This window comes from Ipomoea nil, unplaced genomic scaffold (assembly GCF_001879475.1).
Source record: "Ipomoea nil cultivar Tokyo-kokei standard unplaced genomic scaffold, Asagao_1.1 scaffold3172, whole genome shotgun sequence".
NCBI lineage: Eukaryota > Viridiplantae > Streptophyta > Magnoliopsida > Solanales > Convolvulaceae > Ipomoea > Ipomoea nil.
Genome location: NW_017619600.1, coordinates 2,758,270 through 2,772,928, shown reverse-complemented (window position 1 = coordinate 2,772,928; position 14,659 = coordinate 2,758,270). Strand labels below are relative to the sequence as shown.

General features: G+C 36.8%; 1 protein-coding gene and 1 long non-coding RNA gene across 3 annotated transcripts; both read left to right on the top strand.

The window, feature by feature from the left end:
• Positions 1-445: 445 nt before the first annotated feature.
• Positions 446-9,542, top strand: LOC109168150. 2 transcript variants are annotated; one of them, XR_002052000.1, is made up of 2 exons: positions 446-534; positions 793-977. XR_002052000.1 is itself a non-coding variant. In XM_019317199.1 (2 exons), the coding sequence occupies exons 1-2, from the start codon at positions 471-473 to the stop codon at positions 9,317-9,319; spliced, it is 363 nt and encodes a 120-aa protein (XP_019172744.1). In that variant the 5' UTR covers positions 446-470; the 3' UTR covers positions 9,320-9,542. The 2 variants fall into 2 exon arrangements, 1 of the variants encoding a protein (XP_019172744.1); XM_019317199.1 differs by lacking the exon at positions 793-977 and adding an exon at positions 9,021-9,542.
• Positions 1,602-2,225, top strand: LOC109168152. Its single transcript, XR_002052002.1, has 2 exons — positions 1,602-1,676; positions 2,123-2,225. It is a non-coding gene; the product is annotated as an uncharacterized LOC109168152 (long non-coding RNA).
• Positions 9,543-14,659: the final 5,117 nt, after the last annotated feature.

Below are 14,659 nucleotides of genomic sequence, written 5' to 3'. Positions count from 1 at the left end.
AGGGTTAACTAAACCACTTAAATGGTAGTGGTAAATGATTTACTACAATACAATGCAGTTAAAGGTTTAATTTTGTGATGATGATCATATCTGCCTTGCAATTCTTTTTTTTTTTTTTTCCTTGTAAATAGAGTGGAGAGGAGTATAGGAAAAGATTAGCACAATTCTATTCTATGAAATTTGTCGAAGCTAGCAAAATTGAAAAGGTTATCCAGCAACTTGAAGAAAAATAAATGTACTGAAATTTCTTTTAATTTGTTAAGATGAATGTGGTCTGTCACATACAGGAAGGCTCATGCTGTTAAAAAAGAATGATGTTCAATAAAACCTAACATCCGAAGTTTTGGTAGAACAAATTAAAATCAAGAAGTAAAATAAAATTTGAGAAGAGGTGAGGGTAAAATTTGAGAAGAGGTTGGCGAGCTTGTCGTCTCCGGTGCCGGTCTGTCCGTATCGCCCAGGTAGTCTACATGGCGGGTTCTTCTATCAGGCATTCTAAGTGTCACAAGGGGAGTTCTTCGGGTTCCCCTCAAGGTATTCCGAAACCTTGATTTTTTAATTTTAATTATTATTATTATTATTATTATTATTATTATTTTTATTTTTTATTTTTTATTTTTTTATTTTTTATTTTATTTTTTATTTTTTATTTTTTATTTTTTATGTTTTTGTGTTTTCCGGCTTGGGGTCTTGGCGGGTGTTGTGGGGTGGTGCGGGTTATTGGCCGTTGGTTATCATTAACACTTAGCATGTTTTAAGTGTTTAACATGGTCAAGATTAATTTACCTGCAGTGATTTATCATACAATGAAATATCTAGGAACTTCCCTTCTTGGACTAGCGGACGAGGTTTACAACTGTAAGTATGAATAGACAACAAGCATCACACACTGTGTGACATTCCTTCCTAATCTGTGTGTTTTTGTTTCAAGATTCACTTTCTAATATGATAGGGGTCTCTTCTTTAATTCTAATGTTGCCACTTGCTATTTTATAATTTGCAGGAATCTCATCAGCAATAATTTTACCATAGTCAGGTCTAATGGCAGGTGAGAGTTACACTTGACCATATATATCATGTTTAGGAATCACCATCTTCAACTTTTTGTTGTTCTTTGAATTTTCCAAAGGCCATATATCTGTTCTTAGATAATAAATATGTTGCTAATAATTGAAATGGTAGAGATATATTTCAGTCAATTTAAATTCTACATCAGGCTACTCATCTCCATGTTTTGGTGTAGGTTAGGATTGGTGGTACTGGAACTAGAACCTGAACTGTACAGTACCAGTCATTGTTCTAGTTCCAGTTCAGAATCAATTGAATTTATAAATTTTAAAAATTATAAAGGGCATTCTGTGTTTCTATGCCTAAAATGGAGGAATCTTAACAAGGAGCTTAGGATCTCGGCTAAGAATAGAATAGTAAATGGTTTGATCCAAACTGTTGCCATGGCTACATCAGGCTACTGGTTTCTCAGAAAATGTTTAACAGTTTGTTCTGGCAGAGTATGAGAGTGATGTAAATTAAGTCAAATTATTATTTTGAGATAGTTTTAACTTCTCTTAGATTTTGGTGTTAATCTGATTCAATGCATTCTTTCTACTTTCAGTGCTCTGCCTTCAGATTGAATTGTCTTCAGAAGAATTTCCCATGTAATCGGGAAAATCCCATTTGTAAGTTAAACCAAAATGTGTTTCATTGATTAATACTTTATGCTCAAAACAAATATGTTGAATTTGTAATTCTTTAAAGATGAAATTTCTACTCGTCTCTAACTTTTTATATTTAGAAACACAAAGAATCAATAACGCCTTCACTGAGGCTCGAACTCACAACCTTCAAAATGAAAATCCAACCCGAATACTATTAGACCACATAGTCTTGGTGTCTAACTTTTTATATAATTTTGCATGCTACATACTGTGAAAAGGAGGCTGAATAATTAAAACAGCAAAAGATTTTTGTATTAAGTGTTGATATTTAATGTTCATTGCAAAGCATGTAGTCTTTGCATGATTAAGTTCTGAGATGTTATACATTATTACATGACTACTATTCTATTTCTATGCATTTTGAGATGGAGGTCTTTTAACACTTCATATTTGCTCATCACCCACAGACTCTAGCTTTGCTATTAAGTGTGGTGGTCAAGAAATAACGTCGTCTAACCAGATAGTGTATGAGAGGGATAATGAGACTCTTGGTCCGACAACATATTACATGACAAGCACAGGCAGGTGGGCTGTTAGTAATGTTGGACTGCCCTCTAATACAATCGTTATACCCTACACCACGGCGCGTAGCGCTGTGCGCCGCGCGCCTCCCAAAACGACGTCGTTTTGGGAGGTGCGGTAGGAAGTTGCTGTGATTATGTATATTTGTTCATACCATTATGTATATTTGTTCATACAATTATGTATATTTTTTATACAATTATGTACATTCTTTTTATACAATTATGTACATCCGAATCAGGAAATTTTTGTGTATTATGTTAAGAGTCGATGTGTATTATGTTAAAAGTTTATGTTTATTATGTATTATGTTAGATTATGTGTATTATCTTTTTAAAAAGAGTATGTATATTTTTTTATATAATTATGTACATTCATGTATACAATTATGTGTATTCTAGTATAACATTATGTACATTTTGAACATGTTTTTTTTTTTTTTAAAGAAAAATTAACTGTCAAACACTGGGGCGGGAAATTTCAAAAATAAAAAATAAAAAATTGAAACGACGTCGTTTTGCATCTGGATGCACAATGCAACGCGCACCGTGGTGCAGGATATAAATTGCCCCTCTAATAGCAATAATCCAAAATACGCAACCTCCAGTTTGTCACAGTTTACAAATAATCCAAAGTGTGCATGCTAATAGTTTTACGATGTTTGTGTGCGTTGTGGGTGTTAGTTTGTGCATGTAACCGTGTATGTGCATGGTACTATGGTTGTTTGTTCGAATGAATCAGTGTGTGGTTTCTTTTTGAATTGGCGTGTGCATATTGTAGGCTAAGGGGCATTGCAATTTGGTTCCTTCATTGTGTGCCAATAGTATTGTCGTGGGTTGTGCGTTGAATGTTTTGATATGTGCATGTGTTTACAGAAGCTTGTGCGTGTGGTTGTAGAAGTGTTTTTTTTTTTTTTAATTTTTAAAAAGTGTAGTGTTTTCTGGATTTTTGTTTTTGAATAATTTTATTTGTGTTCTAAATTTTTAAAAATTATTGTTCATTTGGTAAATACAGTGAGAATTAATCATCATTGGCTTGTGTATGATAACACTTAGTAGAAGAATGTATAAGATTTTGGCTTGTCACGGTTAGGGTTGTGTGTTTGCGGATGTGTGGGAAGACGTGTGCATATTTTAGGTGGGTGCGATGTTGTGGGGAGGTCTGTGCTCATGTGCATGCAAATAGTTTTACGATGTTGTGGCCATTTTTTTTTTGTAACTCTGCATTATTTCTGGTTTGACCAGGTGACAATGTGATACGAACCCGTATCAAGCCGGCACCGCTTTGAGTGGATGCAGACTCTAAAGATGGAATTAGAGGAGGGGAAAATCAGAGAGAGAGAGAGGGAGAGAGAGAGAGAGGGAGAGAGAGAGAGAGATTTCAGAGAAGGAAGATGATAGCAAAGAAGAAAAAGATAATAATAATTCGCATGTCTTTCCCCCTAGCATGCAAGGTGATTATATACTAAGTTACTCCTATTATGCTTAGGACTATGATTCCTAATTAATATGATATAATAACGTATTAGGACTAAACTAATGTATCCTATTACGAATAAACTTAGTCTAACAAATGTAATCAGCCATCCATGCCGGTTTCCTTTGTTCTCTCCTTGGCCTAGTAGCTTGGGTTGTTTCTTTTCTTTCTCCCAATTCTTGATTTTCACTTTCTTCCACTGCGGATATACTCGTATCACTCCCCTTCCCTTCGACGACCACCTTGTCTTCAAGGTGGAGATTCGGGTACCATCGTTCCATTTCATCGGCAACTTCCCAAGTGGCGTTTTCTGGTCTACTATCTGACCATTGCACAAAGACTTGGCGTTGTATTTTTCCATTTTTTAGAACATTTCGTTCCCCACGGAGTGCTAGTAGAGTTGAAATTGGTGATTGGCCCACAATTTCTTCCGGTAATTGGACCTCTATATTTTCTTCAGTTCCTATGTGTTTCTTGAGTTGTGAGACATCGAATACTATATGAATTTTTGCTTGTGGTGGTAGCTCGAGGCAGTATGCAACTTCCCCTATTTTTTCCAAGATATTGAATGGACCATAATAGCGTCGTGCTAGTTTCTTAGAGCTTCTACGTGCTACTGATATCTGTCTATATGGTTGTAGACGAAGCCAGACCTTATCTCCTACTGAAAATTTCACTTCGCTTCTTTTGGCATTAGCTTTTTGGGCCATGCGATGCTGAGATTCCCGAAGATTGTGTTTCAGTTGCCTTATCAATCTATCACGATCCAACAATAATTCATCTAGTGCTTGCACTGTTGTTGTGTCTTTTGTATACGGTGCTAAGGTGGGTGGTGGTCTTCCATATAGTGCTTGAAATGGAGTCAATTTAATGGTGCTGTGGTAGCTTGTATTGGCGCAAAATTCTGCCCATCCCAAGTATGACGTCCAATTGGTTGGTTTGACTTGAGTAAAAGCCCTTAAGTATTGCTCTAAGCCTCGATTCATTAGTTCTGTCTGTCCGTCGATTTGTGGATGGTATGACGTGCTTCTCTTTAGTGTTGTGCCACTTAGTGTAAATAATTCATCCCAAAATTTGCTTAGGAAAATTGGGTCTCGATCTGAGACGATTGTTGCAGGGAAGCCGTGATGTTTTGCCACTATTTCTATAAATATATTAGTTGCTTTCTGTGCACTGAATTGGTGTGGTAATGTTCCAAAGTGCACATATTTAGTAGGCCTATCCACAACTACCATGATGGTTCCTTGTCTTCGTGATGCCGGTAATCCTGTTATGAAGTCCATGGTTACGTCTTCCCAAACTCTAAAAGGAACTGTGAGTGGTTGGAGTAGTCCTGCAGGGGGTTGTGTTGAATATTTGGTTTGTTGGCATACTTGCAGGCTGCAATGAACTTTTTCACATCTTCCCTCATGTTTGTCCAATGAAAATTAGCTACAAGCTGTACCAGTGTGTGGGCTACCCCAGTGTGACCTGCCATTGGGGTTGAATGGAACTCTTGTAGTATGTGAGATTTCCTCTTAGAGTTTGCTCCGATGCAGTATCGACCTTTATAGAAAGCTAAGCCTTCTTTGATTTCATAATGATTAGGTAGTCTCCCTTTTGTATTTTTTTGGTGAAGTTGTAGTATGTCAGGTTCTGAATTATTTTCTTTTCGTATGGTCTCTAGAAGTTCTAGGATTGGTTTACTTACTGTGAGGAATACTTCCCCATACGATGTGTTCGGAGTTGCCTCTTCTTCTCTCCTTGAAAGAGCATCTGCTACTTTATTATTACTGCCAAGTTTGTACTCTATTTTGAAATTATACCCCATTAATTTTCTAACATAGTGCTGTTGAGTTGAGGTTTGCACTACTTGTTGTAACAACTCCTTTAAGCTCTTTTGGTTTGTGCAGATGGTGAAAAATCTCCCAAGTAGTACTGTCTCCATTTTTGTACCGCTTCTACAATGGCAAAAAGCTCCCTGTTATATGTTGATGAGTTTCTTAAGCGCGATCCCAACTTTTTGCTAAAAAAAGCAATTGGTCTGTCGTCCTGCACAAGAATTGCTCCAATGCCTTCATTAGATGCATCTGTTTCTACAATGAAAGGCTTGCTAAAGTTAGTGAGTCTTAAATTCGGAGTCTTTGTCATTATAGTTTTAAGGGCTGTAAATGCTTCCTCTGCCTTCTGTCCCCATTGAAATGCATCCTTTTTAAGTAAGTCAGTTAGCGGGGCTGCAATGTTGGCATAACCTTTTATGAAACGACGGTAATATCCTGTTAGTCCCAGGAATTCCCTTAATTGTCGGATGGTTTTTGGTGTTAGCCAGTTTATCATTACGTCAATTTTGTTAGGATCTGCATGTACACCTTCATGATCTATTATGTGACCAAGATATTCGATAGAAGTTTGACAAAATCTGCACTTGCTCAACTTTAAGTAGAATGCATATTGTTTTAATGTGCCAAGCACTTCTTGTAGGGGTAAATATGATCCTCCAGTGTTTGGCTATAAACCAAGATGTCATCAAAGAACACGATTACAAATTTTCTCAAGAATTGGTGGAGCATGCGGTTCATAGTTGCTTGGAAGGTAGACGGAGCATTCATTAACCCGAAAGGCATGACAAGAAACTCATAATGTCCTCCGTGAGTTCGAAAGGCGATTTTATATATGTCCCAGTGATGCATCCTTATTTGATGATAGCCTGCTCTAAGATCTAATTTTGTAAAAACCATTGCTTGACCTAATTCATCAAAGAGCTCATCTGCAGTAGGAATAGGAAAGTGGTCACAGACTGTTGCAGCGTTCAAGGCTCTATAATCTACATAGAACCTGTAGGTCCCATCTTTCTTTTTTACGAGTAGGACTGGTGATGAGAAAGGGCTTTGACTAGGTTGGATAACTCCTTGATCTAGCATTTCTGTAACAAGCTTCTCAATTTCTTCTTTTTGGAAGTGTGGGTAGCGATATGGGCGAACATTGATTGGCTTGGTTCTCGGATTTAAATGAGTCCTGTGATTGAAAAATCTATGTGGGGGTAGCGTAACAGGTGCTTGGAATAGTTTCTCATGCTGCTGAAGTACTGTTATAATTTCTGGTGGTATATCTGTAGGGAATTGTACCGCTTCTATAGATTTTTCAGTATTATTTTCTTCTGGCGGGGATTCAGGACCACGTATTAAAAGTAACTCATAGAGTTCCAGTATTTCCCTTGTTACTACTGGAGCTTCTAATTGATTCAGAGTTATTTCTTGTGGTGTCAATGAATGATTTCCTTGCAATTTAATCTGGTGGCCTTTCCATTCAAACTCCATGGACACATTATCATAGTCATGCTCAACTTTTCCAAGTCCCAGTAACCATTGAATTCCCAATACCATGTCTAGGCCTTGAATTGGAAGTACAAAGAAGTTTACCAAGAATTCAGTGCCTTGTAGTGTCAATGATACTTGTTTGCAGCTGTGGGTACAAGATAGAGAATCTCCGTTACCAACATATACCCGAAATGGTGTGACCTTCAAAGTATGTAACTGTAATTGCTCAGCAATTTTGGGTTGCACAAAGTTATGGGTGTTGCCACTATCTATTAAAATCTGTAACTTTCAGCCATTAACTTCTCCCAAAAGTTTAAGCGATCTGGGATTACCCGGGCCTGCCAATGAGTTTAGACTGAAAATATCTCCTGTGATTATGTCATCTTGCCCATTCACTATGGTTTCTTCTTCTAAGATTGGATCTTCTATATCATCCTCTTCTGTCCCCATTAACATTAGAAATCTGGTTCGACACCTATGATTGGTTGACCAATGTTGGTCACAGTTGTAGCAGATACTTTTTTCTCGTTTTTCCCGCATTTCTGCAGGTGTTAATCGTTTAATGGGGAGATTTTGTGTTGATTGAGTTGAGGGTGGTAAAGCTAAGGCTTTTCTCCCCCTTTTGTCTTGGTTTGATGATTGTATTATAATCGGGGCTGACCGTGTAGTGTTTGCAGATGGTATTTGGCGTTGTTGCCACCTTAAGGGTGCTCGTGCATGTTGGAGCTCAACCTGAATTTCTTCCAATTTTGCTTCATATTCTCGAGCAAGATCAAAAGCTTCCATCAATGTTGTTGGTCGTGCCATCTGCACTTCTCGTCGAATAAGTGGTTTAAGCCATGCGATGAACATGGAAATAAGGATATGTTCTGCAATCCCTGTAACTTTATTCATTAATTGTTCAAATTCTGCTTGATAGGTAGTGACTGTGGTTTGCTGTGTCAATTTTGACAATTTTCCTTGGGAATCCTCAAAACGAGACTCGCCGAACCGCTTTGTGACATTCTGTAAAAATTCCTTCCATGTAGTGAACATTCCATTCCTTTTCATCCATTGATACCACCCAGAAGCATTCCCTTCCATTGTGAATCTTGCTATTCGCAATCGCTGTGTGTCGGGTGTATCATAAAAATCAAAATATTCTTGAATTCTAAATATCCAACCATGAGGAATTGAGCCATCAAAGCGAGGTAACTCAAGTTTCATATGAAATCGTTGAGTCCCTTGGCCACTCTCCGGTTGCAAAGATGGTTGTAGATGATTATCAGGTGGAGGTCCTAAAATTCCATGTGTTTGAGGTTGCACTGCTGCATTTTTATTTGTTGTTACCATCGTTTCCAACCGTGACACGGAGGTAATGAGTTGTTGTATGAGTTGGTGATTTGTAACAGTTTGTCTATCAAAATTTTCTTGCAATTCAGCAATTGCCTGCTCCCAAGGACGAGTTGTTGATGTAGATTGGTTGTCTGACATAATGAAGTAGGATTACAGTTTTGAGTGTGTAAAAGAACAAGAAAGATGAGTTCGATGCAATGAAAGCACCAATTGATACGAACCCGTATCAAGCTGGCACCGCTTTGAGTGGATGCAGACTCCAAAGATGGAATTAGGGGAGGGGAAAATCAGAGAGAGAGAGAGAGAGGGAGAGAGAGAGAGAGAGAGAGAGAGAGAGAGAGAGAGAGATTTCAGAGAAGGAAGATGATAGCAAAGAAGAAAAAGATAATAATAATTCGCATGTCTTTCCCCCTAGCATGCAGGGTGATTATATACTAAGTTACTCCTATTATGCTTAGGACTATGATTCCTAATTAATATAATATAATAACGTATTAAGACTAAACTAATGTATCCTATTATGAATAAACTTAGTCTAACAAATGTAATCAGCCATCCATGCCGGTTTCCTTTGTTCTCTCCTTGGCCTAGTAGCTTGGGTTGTTTCTTTTCTTTCTCCCAATTCTTGATTTTCACTTTCTTCCACTGCGGATATACTCGTATCACAATGTTGTAGAGACGGTAGATGCGGTAGAGGTCGTACATTTGCCATCGTCCGATGATGTTGAAGTACCTCCTGTTGCCCAACCAGACACGGATTCGGATGGCTCGGATGATGGCCTTGATGCGGATGACGTGGTACTATATCCGAGTTTGAAGATTCGTGTTTCTCCTAAGCATTTGGTCGTACCGACGAAGCGGTTTAATGCTTGTCAGAAGAAAGCCGTGGTCGAGCTGGGTTTAGGAGAACTATTAAACCTACAAATCCACGACATCCCAAAGCGTATGGCTAGATGGTTTGTGCGCTGCTCTTGAACGAGTGATTTTGGCGCGACGTTAGTATTATAATGTATCTACTTTTGTGTTTGGTTATGGGGTTTTTTTTTACCTAGCGTGAGCATGACTTTTAATCATATTTCCATTTTCATTTTGTATTAGGGGTCAAATGTTTAGATTAATTTTGTTCCGAGATGCAATTTTTTTGAATGGGAATGTGTGTGATAGTGGTTTGTGCGTAGATGTATGTACGCTTGTGCATTTCACCGTCGCCCAGGCTTTTTTAGCATGGTATACCTAGATATTATTTGGTTTTCGGCTTCCATAGTCGCGTGTAGCCATTGTCAGTGCATATGCGTAACATGGCGTATGCAAAGTAATATGACCAAATAGTCGATGCGTAGCTCTGTATTGGCGTGTGCATGTTACTGGTTTTATGGTGTGTGCGTAGAAGCCCTTCAGTTGTGCATTGTAATATAACGAGTGTTACCTAGAGTGAGCATGAGTTTTAATTGTATTTCTAAATTCATTTAATCTCAGGGTATTGGGGTTTTTATAAGGTTAAAACTGGGAAATTCAAACATCTGTTCTTCCAAATACTCTTTCCTTTTTTTGTGGATCGTCCCAAAAGGAGTCTTGGCTGCTAAATGCTTCTCGCTCTTCCTGGGAGAGAGATGATTGCACGCCTTGAATCACAGGACTGAGTGCCTTTATAACCATTGAACGCATGTTTTTTATATTCTCATTTTTTTCAATCATGGCTGGTGAATTTTTTGAGTACTCAATTAGGTTTACCATCTAATTAGAAAACCTTTGCAGCGACTGTGCATAACCAGTGCAGTATTCCTGTTGTAAGAATTAATGTGTGTACGATTATCGCATAATGTGCATCAAATAGAAACTTTAACTTGCTTGCACATGAAATATTGTGTGTGTGATGGTAAAACCTAATGTGCGTTTTAATTATACACTAATAAAACTGAAAGTAGTTTTGAATAAGACTAAACAAAAACATCATAGAATGAAGAACACACCTTCACTCCTTCAAGCGGCACATGTTGGACTTCAGTCTGTCTTTGACCTTTAACAGTAGGAAAAAGTGGTAATGCTCGTTGATCACTACATGTCAATCCTTCCATTTCTTGTTGATCATTACCATCTAATTCTTCTGAATCTGTTTGAGAGGGCACAAACTGGGGATTACGCCTATGAATTCTGCCTCGTCCAAAAGTCCCAGACTTAAACTCTTCCATCTCTCGGTCTTTTAAATGTTTAGTTGTCCATCCTATCAAAAGCTGGAATAGCTCTTTTAATAGGTCTATGGAATTGTAACACAACACGATCAACATAATGTATCTGAATACAAATGACAACTGTTAGCAACATAACGTCCTATCTTTTGCATTTTACATAGAATAAATACATATTAAAACTTACAAGCATGAACAGGAGAGAACCGGGGAAATAACCAGTAGGGTTCGGTTGCCAAGCGAGTACTGCAGTATTCAATCTTCGCAAAAGGAAGCGACATCAATTGAAATCCCAAATTTTTGTGACATCATTCAATGCCTCCAAGATACGTGGACCAACATATCCACTTTTAGGACCATCAATGTACATAGATGTTAGTATGACCATGAAATGGATTTTGAACCATTCACCCCCGTCAGTGCAGTCCACCATTGCTGAAATAGCCTCACCATACAGCACTGAGATCGGGTTTCTTGGTTTAACTTTGTCTTTCCAATCCAAGAATAATGGAAGATTTTTCTCGTATACAATTTGAAATGGTCCCCTTGGGAGTATCCAGTAGCATAGCCGTATTGGGAATTCTGTAATATGTAGACTCAGCTCGTTGTTCAGGGCTAAAATGTTTAATTGCATCAATCAATCTAGCTGATGATCCCCTGTTTTTAACTGCAGGGACACCGTCATAAATTCTTTGGTTTTTATTTTTGGATCTCTGTCTTTTTTTTGTAACATGTACAGCCCCCCCCCCCCCCCCCCCCAGATGTTCTAGCAACAACCATGTCTAATTTTTGTTGGCTTTTGCGTTTTTTACCTATAGTTTTTTAAAAAACTAAAAATAAAATAAAAAACAAATATATAAATTGATTGCAAAATGCAAGAAAGGTTAAATGCATAATCAATCTGCATTAAGTTGAATACAGTCTGCACAAGGAAAACAACATAATTTATCAAACAAAAAGATATGAGAGTTTGAAACTTAATGTGTGTTAGGATAGTACATTATATGCGTGAAATTATAACTTATTGAGTGAGTTTGAAATTTAATGTGCGTTAGGATAGTTCAGGTTATGCGTTAGATTATTACTTATTGTGCGTTAAGACATAACGTAAATTGCATATAAGCATTACTTAAGGTGTGTGTTTAATTAAAACTTAATGTGTGTCAATTTGAAAATCAATTCGTAGAAATAAGATGTTCGTGTAATTAGCTACTAGTGTGTGTCAATGAATATATATATATATATATATATATATATATATATATATATATATATATATATATATATATATATATATATATATATATATATATATATATATATATATTGCAGCAATTTAACTCATAGTATGCATGAACTAATATGATATTGTTTTTGTATTTAAACCTTATTTTTCAACATTCTGAAATAAACATGCAAAGCATACTATGCGAGAAATTAAACACTAAATGATATTATTGGAATGAATAGGGTGGAATTGACCTTGTACAATAGTTTCTAGTAGTAGATTTTTCAGACTGCGGAGCATTTCCCGGCGACGCCATGTGTGCGGTGTTGTTAAAAAAAAGCTTCGAAATGGAGAATGACGACTGTAATATGTAAAATTTTTGAAAAATGCTTTTGGAAACTGAACAACGCGAAGGTAGGAAGATTTCTGTTTATGGGTTTTTTTTTTTTTTTTAAATTTTTGGAGTACTAATTCAGTTATTTTACAACCGAAGTGCGCGAAATTTATTTTAAATGACAGAACAGTGATCTTTTAAGTTCAATGCGCTCAATAACTTAACACACAAGCACACTGAAGTATTAACATACGCATGTTTAAATATTTAGCAGCACACATTAAGTGTGGATTTAACGCATCTTAAAGTCATTAGGTCCATTAAATATACAGGTGACATCCATTACAATTACTGGCACATAATACAGTATATTTAAACGCACATTAATGATTTTGAAGTTCTATGTTTTTTTTGTTTTTTTTTTTAAAAGTTTGTTGATGTTAATAAACAAACTCACACACGCTAAGATTTGTCTTTTTCAAGCCCTCCAACACGCATGTTTAGTTTTTGTTGACGGAGATTAAGTCTTTTACAAAACCAAACGCATATTAACATTGTTTTATAAACATGTTAAGATTTTTCAACTACGTGAGGTATTAAGTGGCATCAATGTTAATTCTAATGTGCGTCAAAATATAACTTAATTTGCTTAATATAACAAAAGAATTTTATATAACAAAAATATATCAATGTTTGTTAATTACATAAACTAATACTAATTCATCATTTCTTTACAAGACCAGCTACTTTGTTGTTCGCAAGTGACAATTCATTATTTTCAACATTTAAAATGGCTGCAATGTACTTGACCCTGAGATGATCAAGATCTGTCTTCTTTTCTTTCCGGATGCCACATTCCCAATCTTTCGCATGTTCAATAAAAAATAAAATAAAAAATCAAGATATTAGCATGTTCAATTAACAAAAACCAAAATAGGGATTTTAGGTATAACTTACAAAATCAATTCATCTGCTGTTTCAACCCAATCTTTAAATGAATTCTCAGCAGGAGTGTACGTTAATGTGATTTGCACTTGTCTTATAAAGAACGGAGATTTCAATGAATCTGACTGTTTTCTTGTTCTCCGGTCTTTCTGTGGATGCTCTTCAGTAGGCTGTGATATAGCTTTTCCAGCTTTCTTGGAAGCTGTTGCTACTTTGCCTTCATCAGATATTCTAGGATTTGTTTGTTCAGCAATAGTAGTAGACACTAGTAATATGGCTGCATTTGTTGTGGCTGAAACATCTACTTGTTGCACACATATTACAGGGTCTGCTTGAACACTAGAAGACACTTTATCGAGAGAAAGATCAGCTACTTCAAGACATGGCTCTGGTATGCTTTCATGTTGTTGTTTCTCAATTTATGGAAAACATACTACATGCTCAGCCTCCTTCTCAGTACCCTGTGCATCAGCATATGACACTTGAAGTTGTAGTTCAAGCTCACCTTGCTCTATATCGTCAACTGTAATTTCTTGTGTGACTTTAATGTGCTCTTCATTCCCAGCAGTCATAGTTTTCCCACACTCATTATCAACGACATGTTTATCACTGTCTAGCAGTGAAAGTTGTTCTGGAAGTTCAGCTTGCTCAACCTCCTCAAATGTAGTTTGTTGTGCAACGTCTTCATGCTCTTCACTGGGAACAGCCTTAACTTGCTCATTCTCTTTTTCAGCAGACTCTGTTTCAGCATTTAACACTGGCAGTTGTTCTGAAACCTCCTCAACTGTAGTTTGTTCTGCAACGTCTTCATGATCTTCACTGGCAACAACCTTAACTTGCTCACTCTCTTTTTCAGCAGACTCTGTTTCAGCATTTAACACTGGCAGTTGTTCTGAAACCTCATGCCCCTCTTTTGAAATGTCATCTTGTTCTCCTTCAGTACTGTAGTGAGAAGCAATACGTGTAACATCATCCAAAGTACTTATTTCTTTATGTGTTTGTGTTGGAATGGGGGTTGCTTGAACGTTGTGAATGGGGCTAATTCCAGAGTCAGAAGCAGGGATATCACAAGACTCTTTAAGATACTGCAGTTTATTCTGTATTGCAAGTTCAATTGCAATACATGTTTCGGGGTTGGCAAATAATGAGTCTTGGCTGCTAATTTGGTGAGCTGTCGTAGGCTCCCAAATTAAAACCTTACAAACGTAGTAGCGGGAGTAAGGATCGATCCCACGAGGAGTAACTAGTTTAACTTTTGTGCTCAAGGAAATAATGGGGGGTTTGGAATATATCGGGAATAAATATTAAATAAAAGAGAAATTAAATAAACGAGAAATTTAATCGAACGAATAAATAGTGAAAATAATATATCGAAAACACTTATAATAAGAAACCTTGGTCAGTAAAGATCCACCACCGGAGTTTAACACTGATCATTGATTTATAAAGTAATTAATATGCAGTTGAATATTTGTCGTGAAATTATTTCATTTCCGTTTTCCCTTAGTTGTAGGTAACTAAAGCACACGCGGTTTAATTACCCCTAACTACTAAATAACCTAAGACAAGCGCTATAGATTTAATTTAATAGCAGCAATAGGAACTAGGAAAACCGACAAACT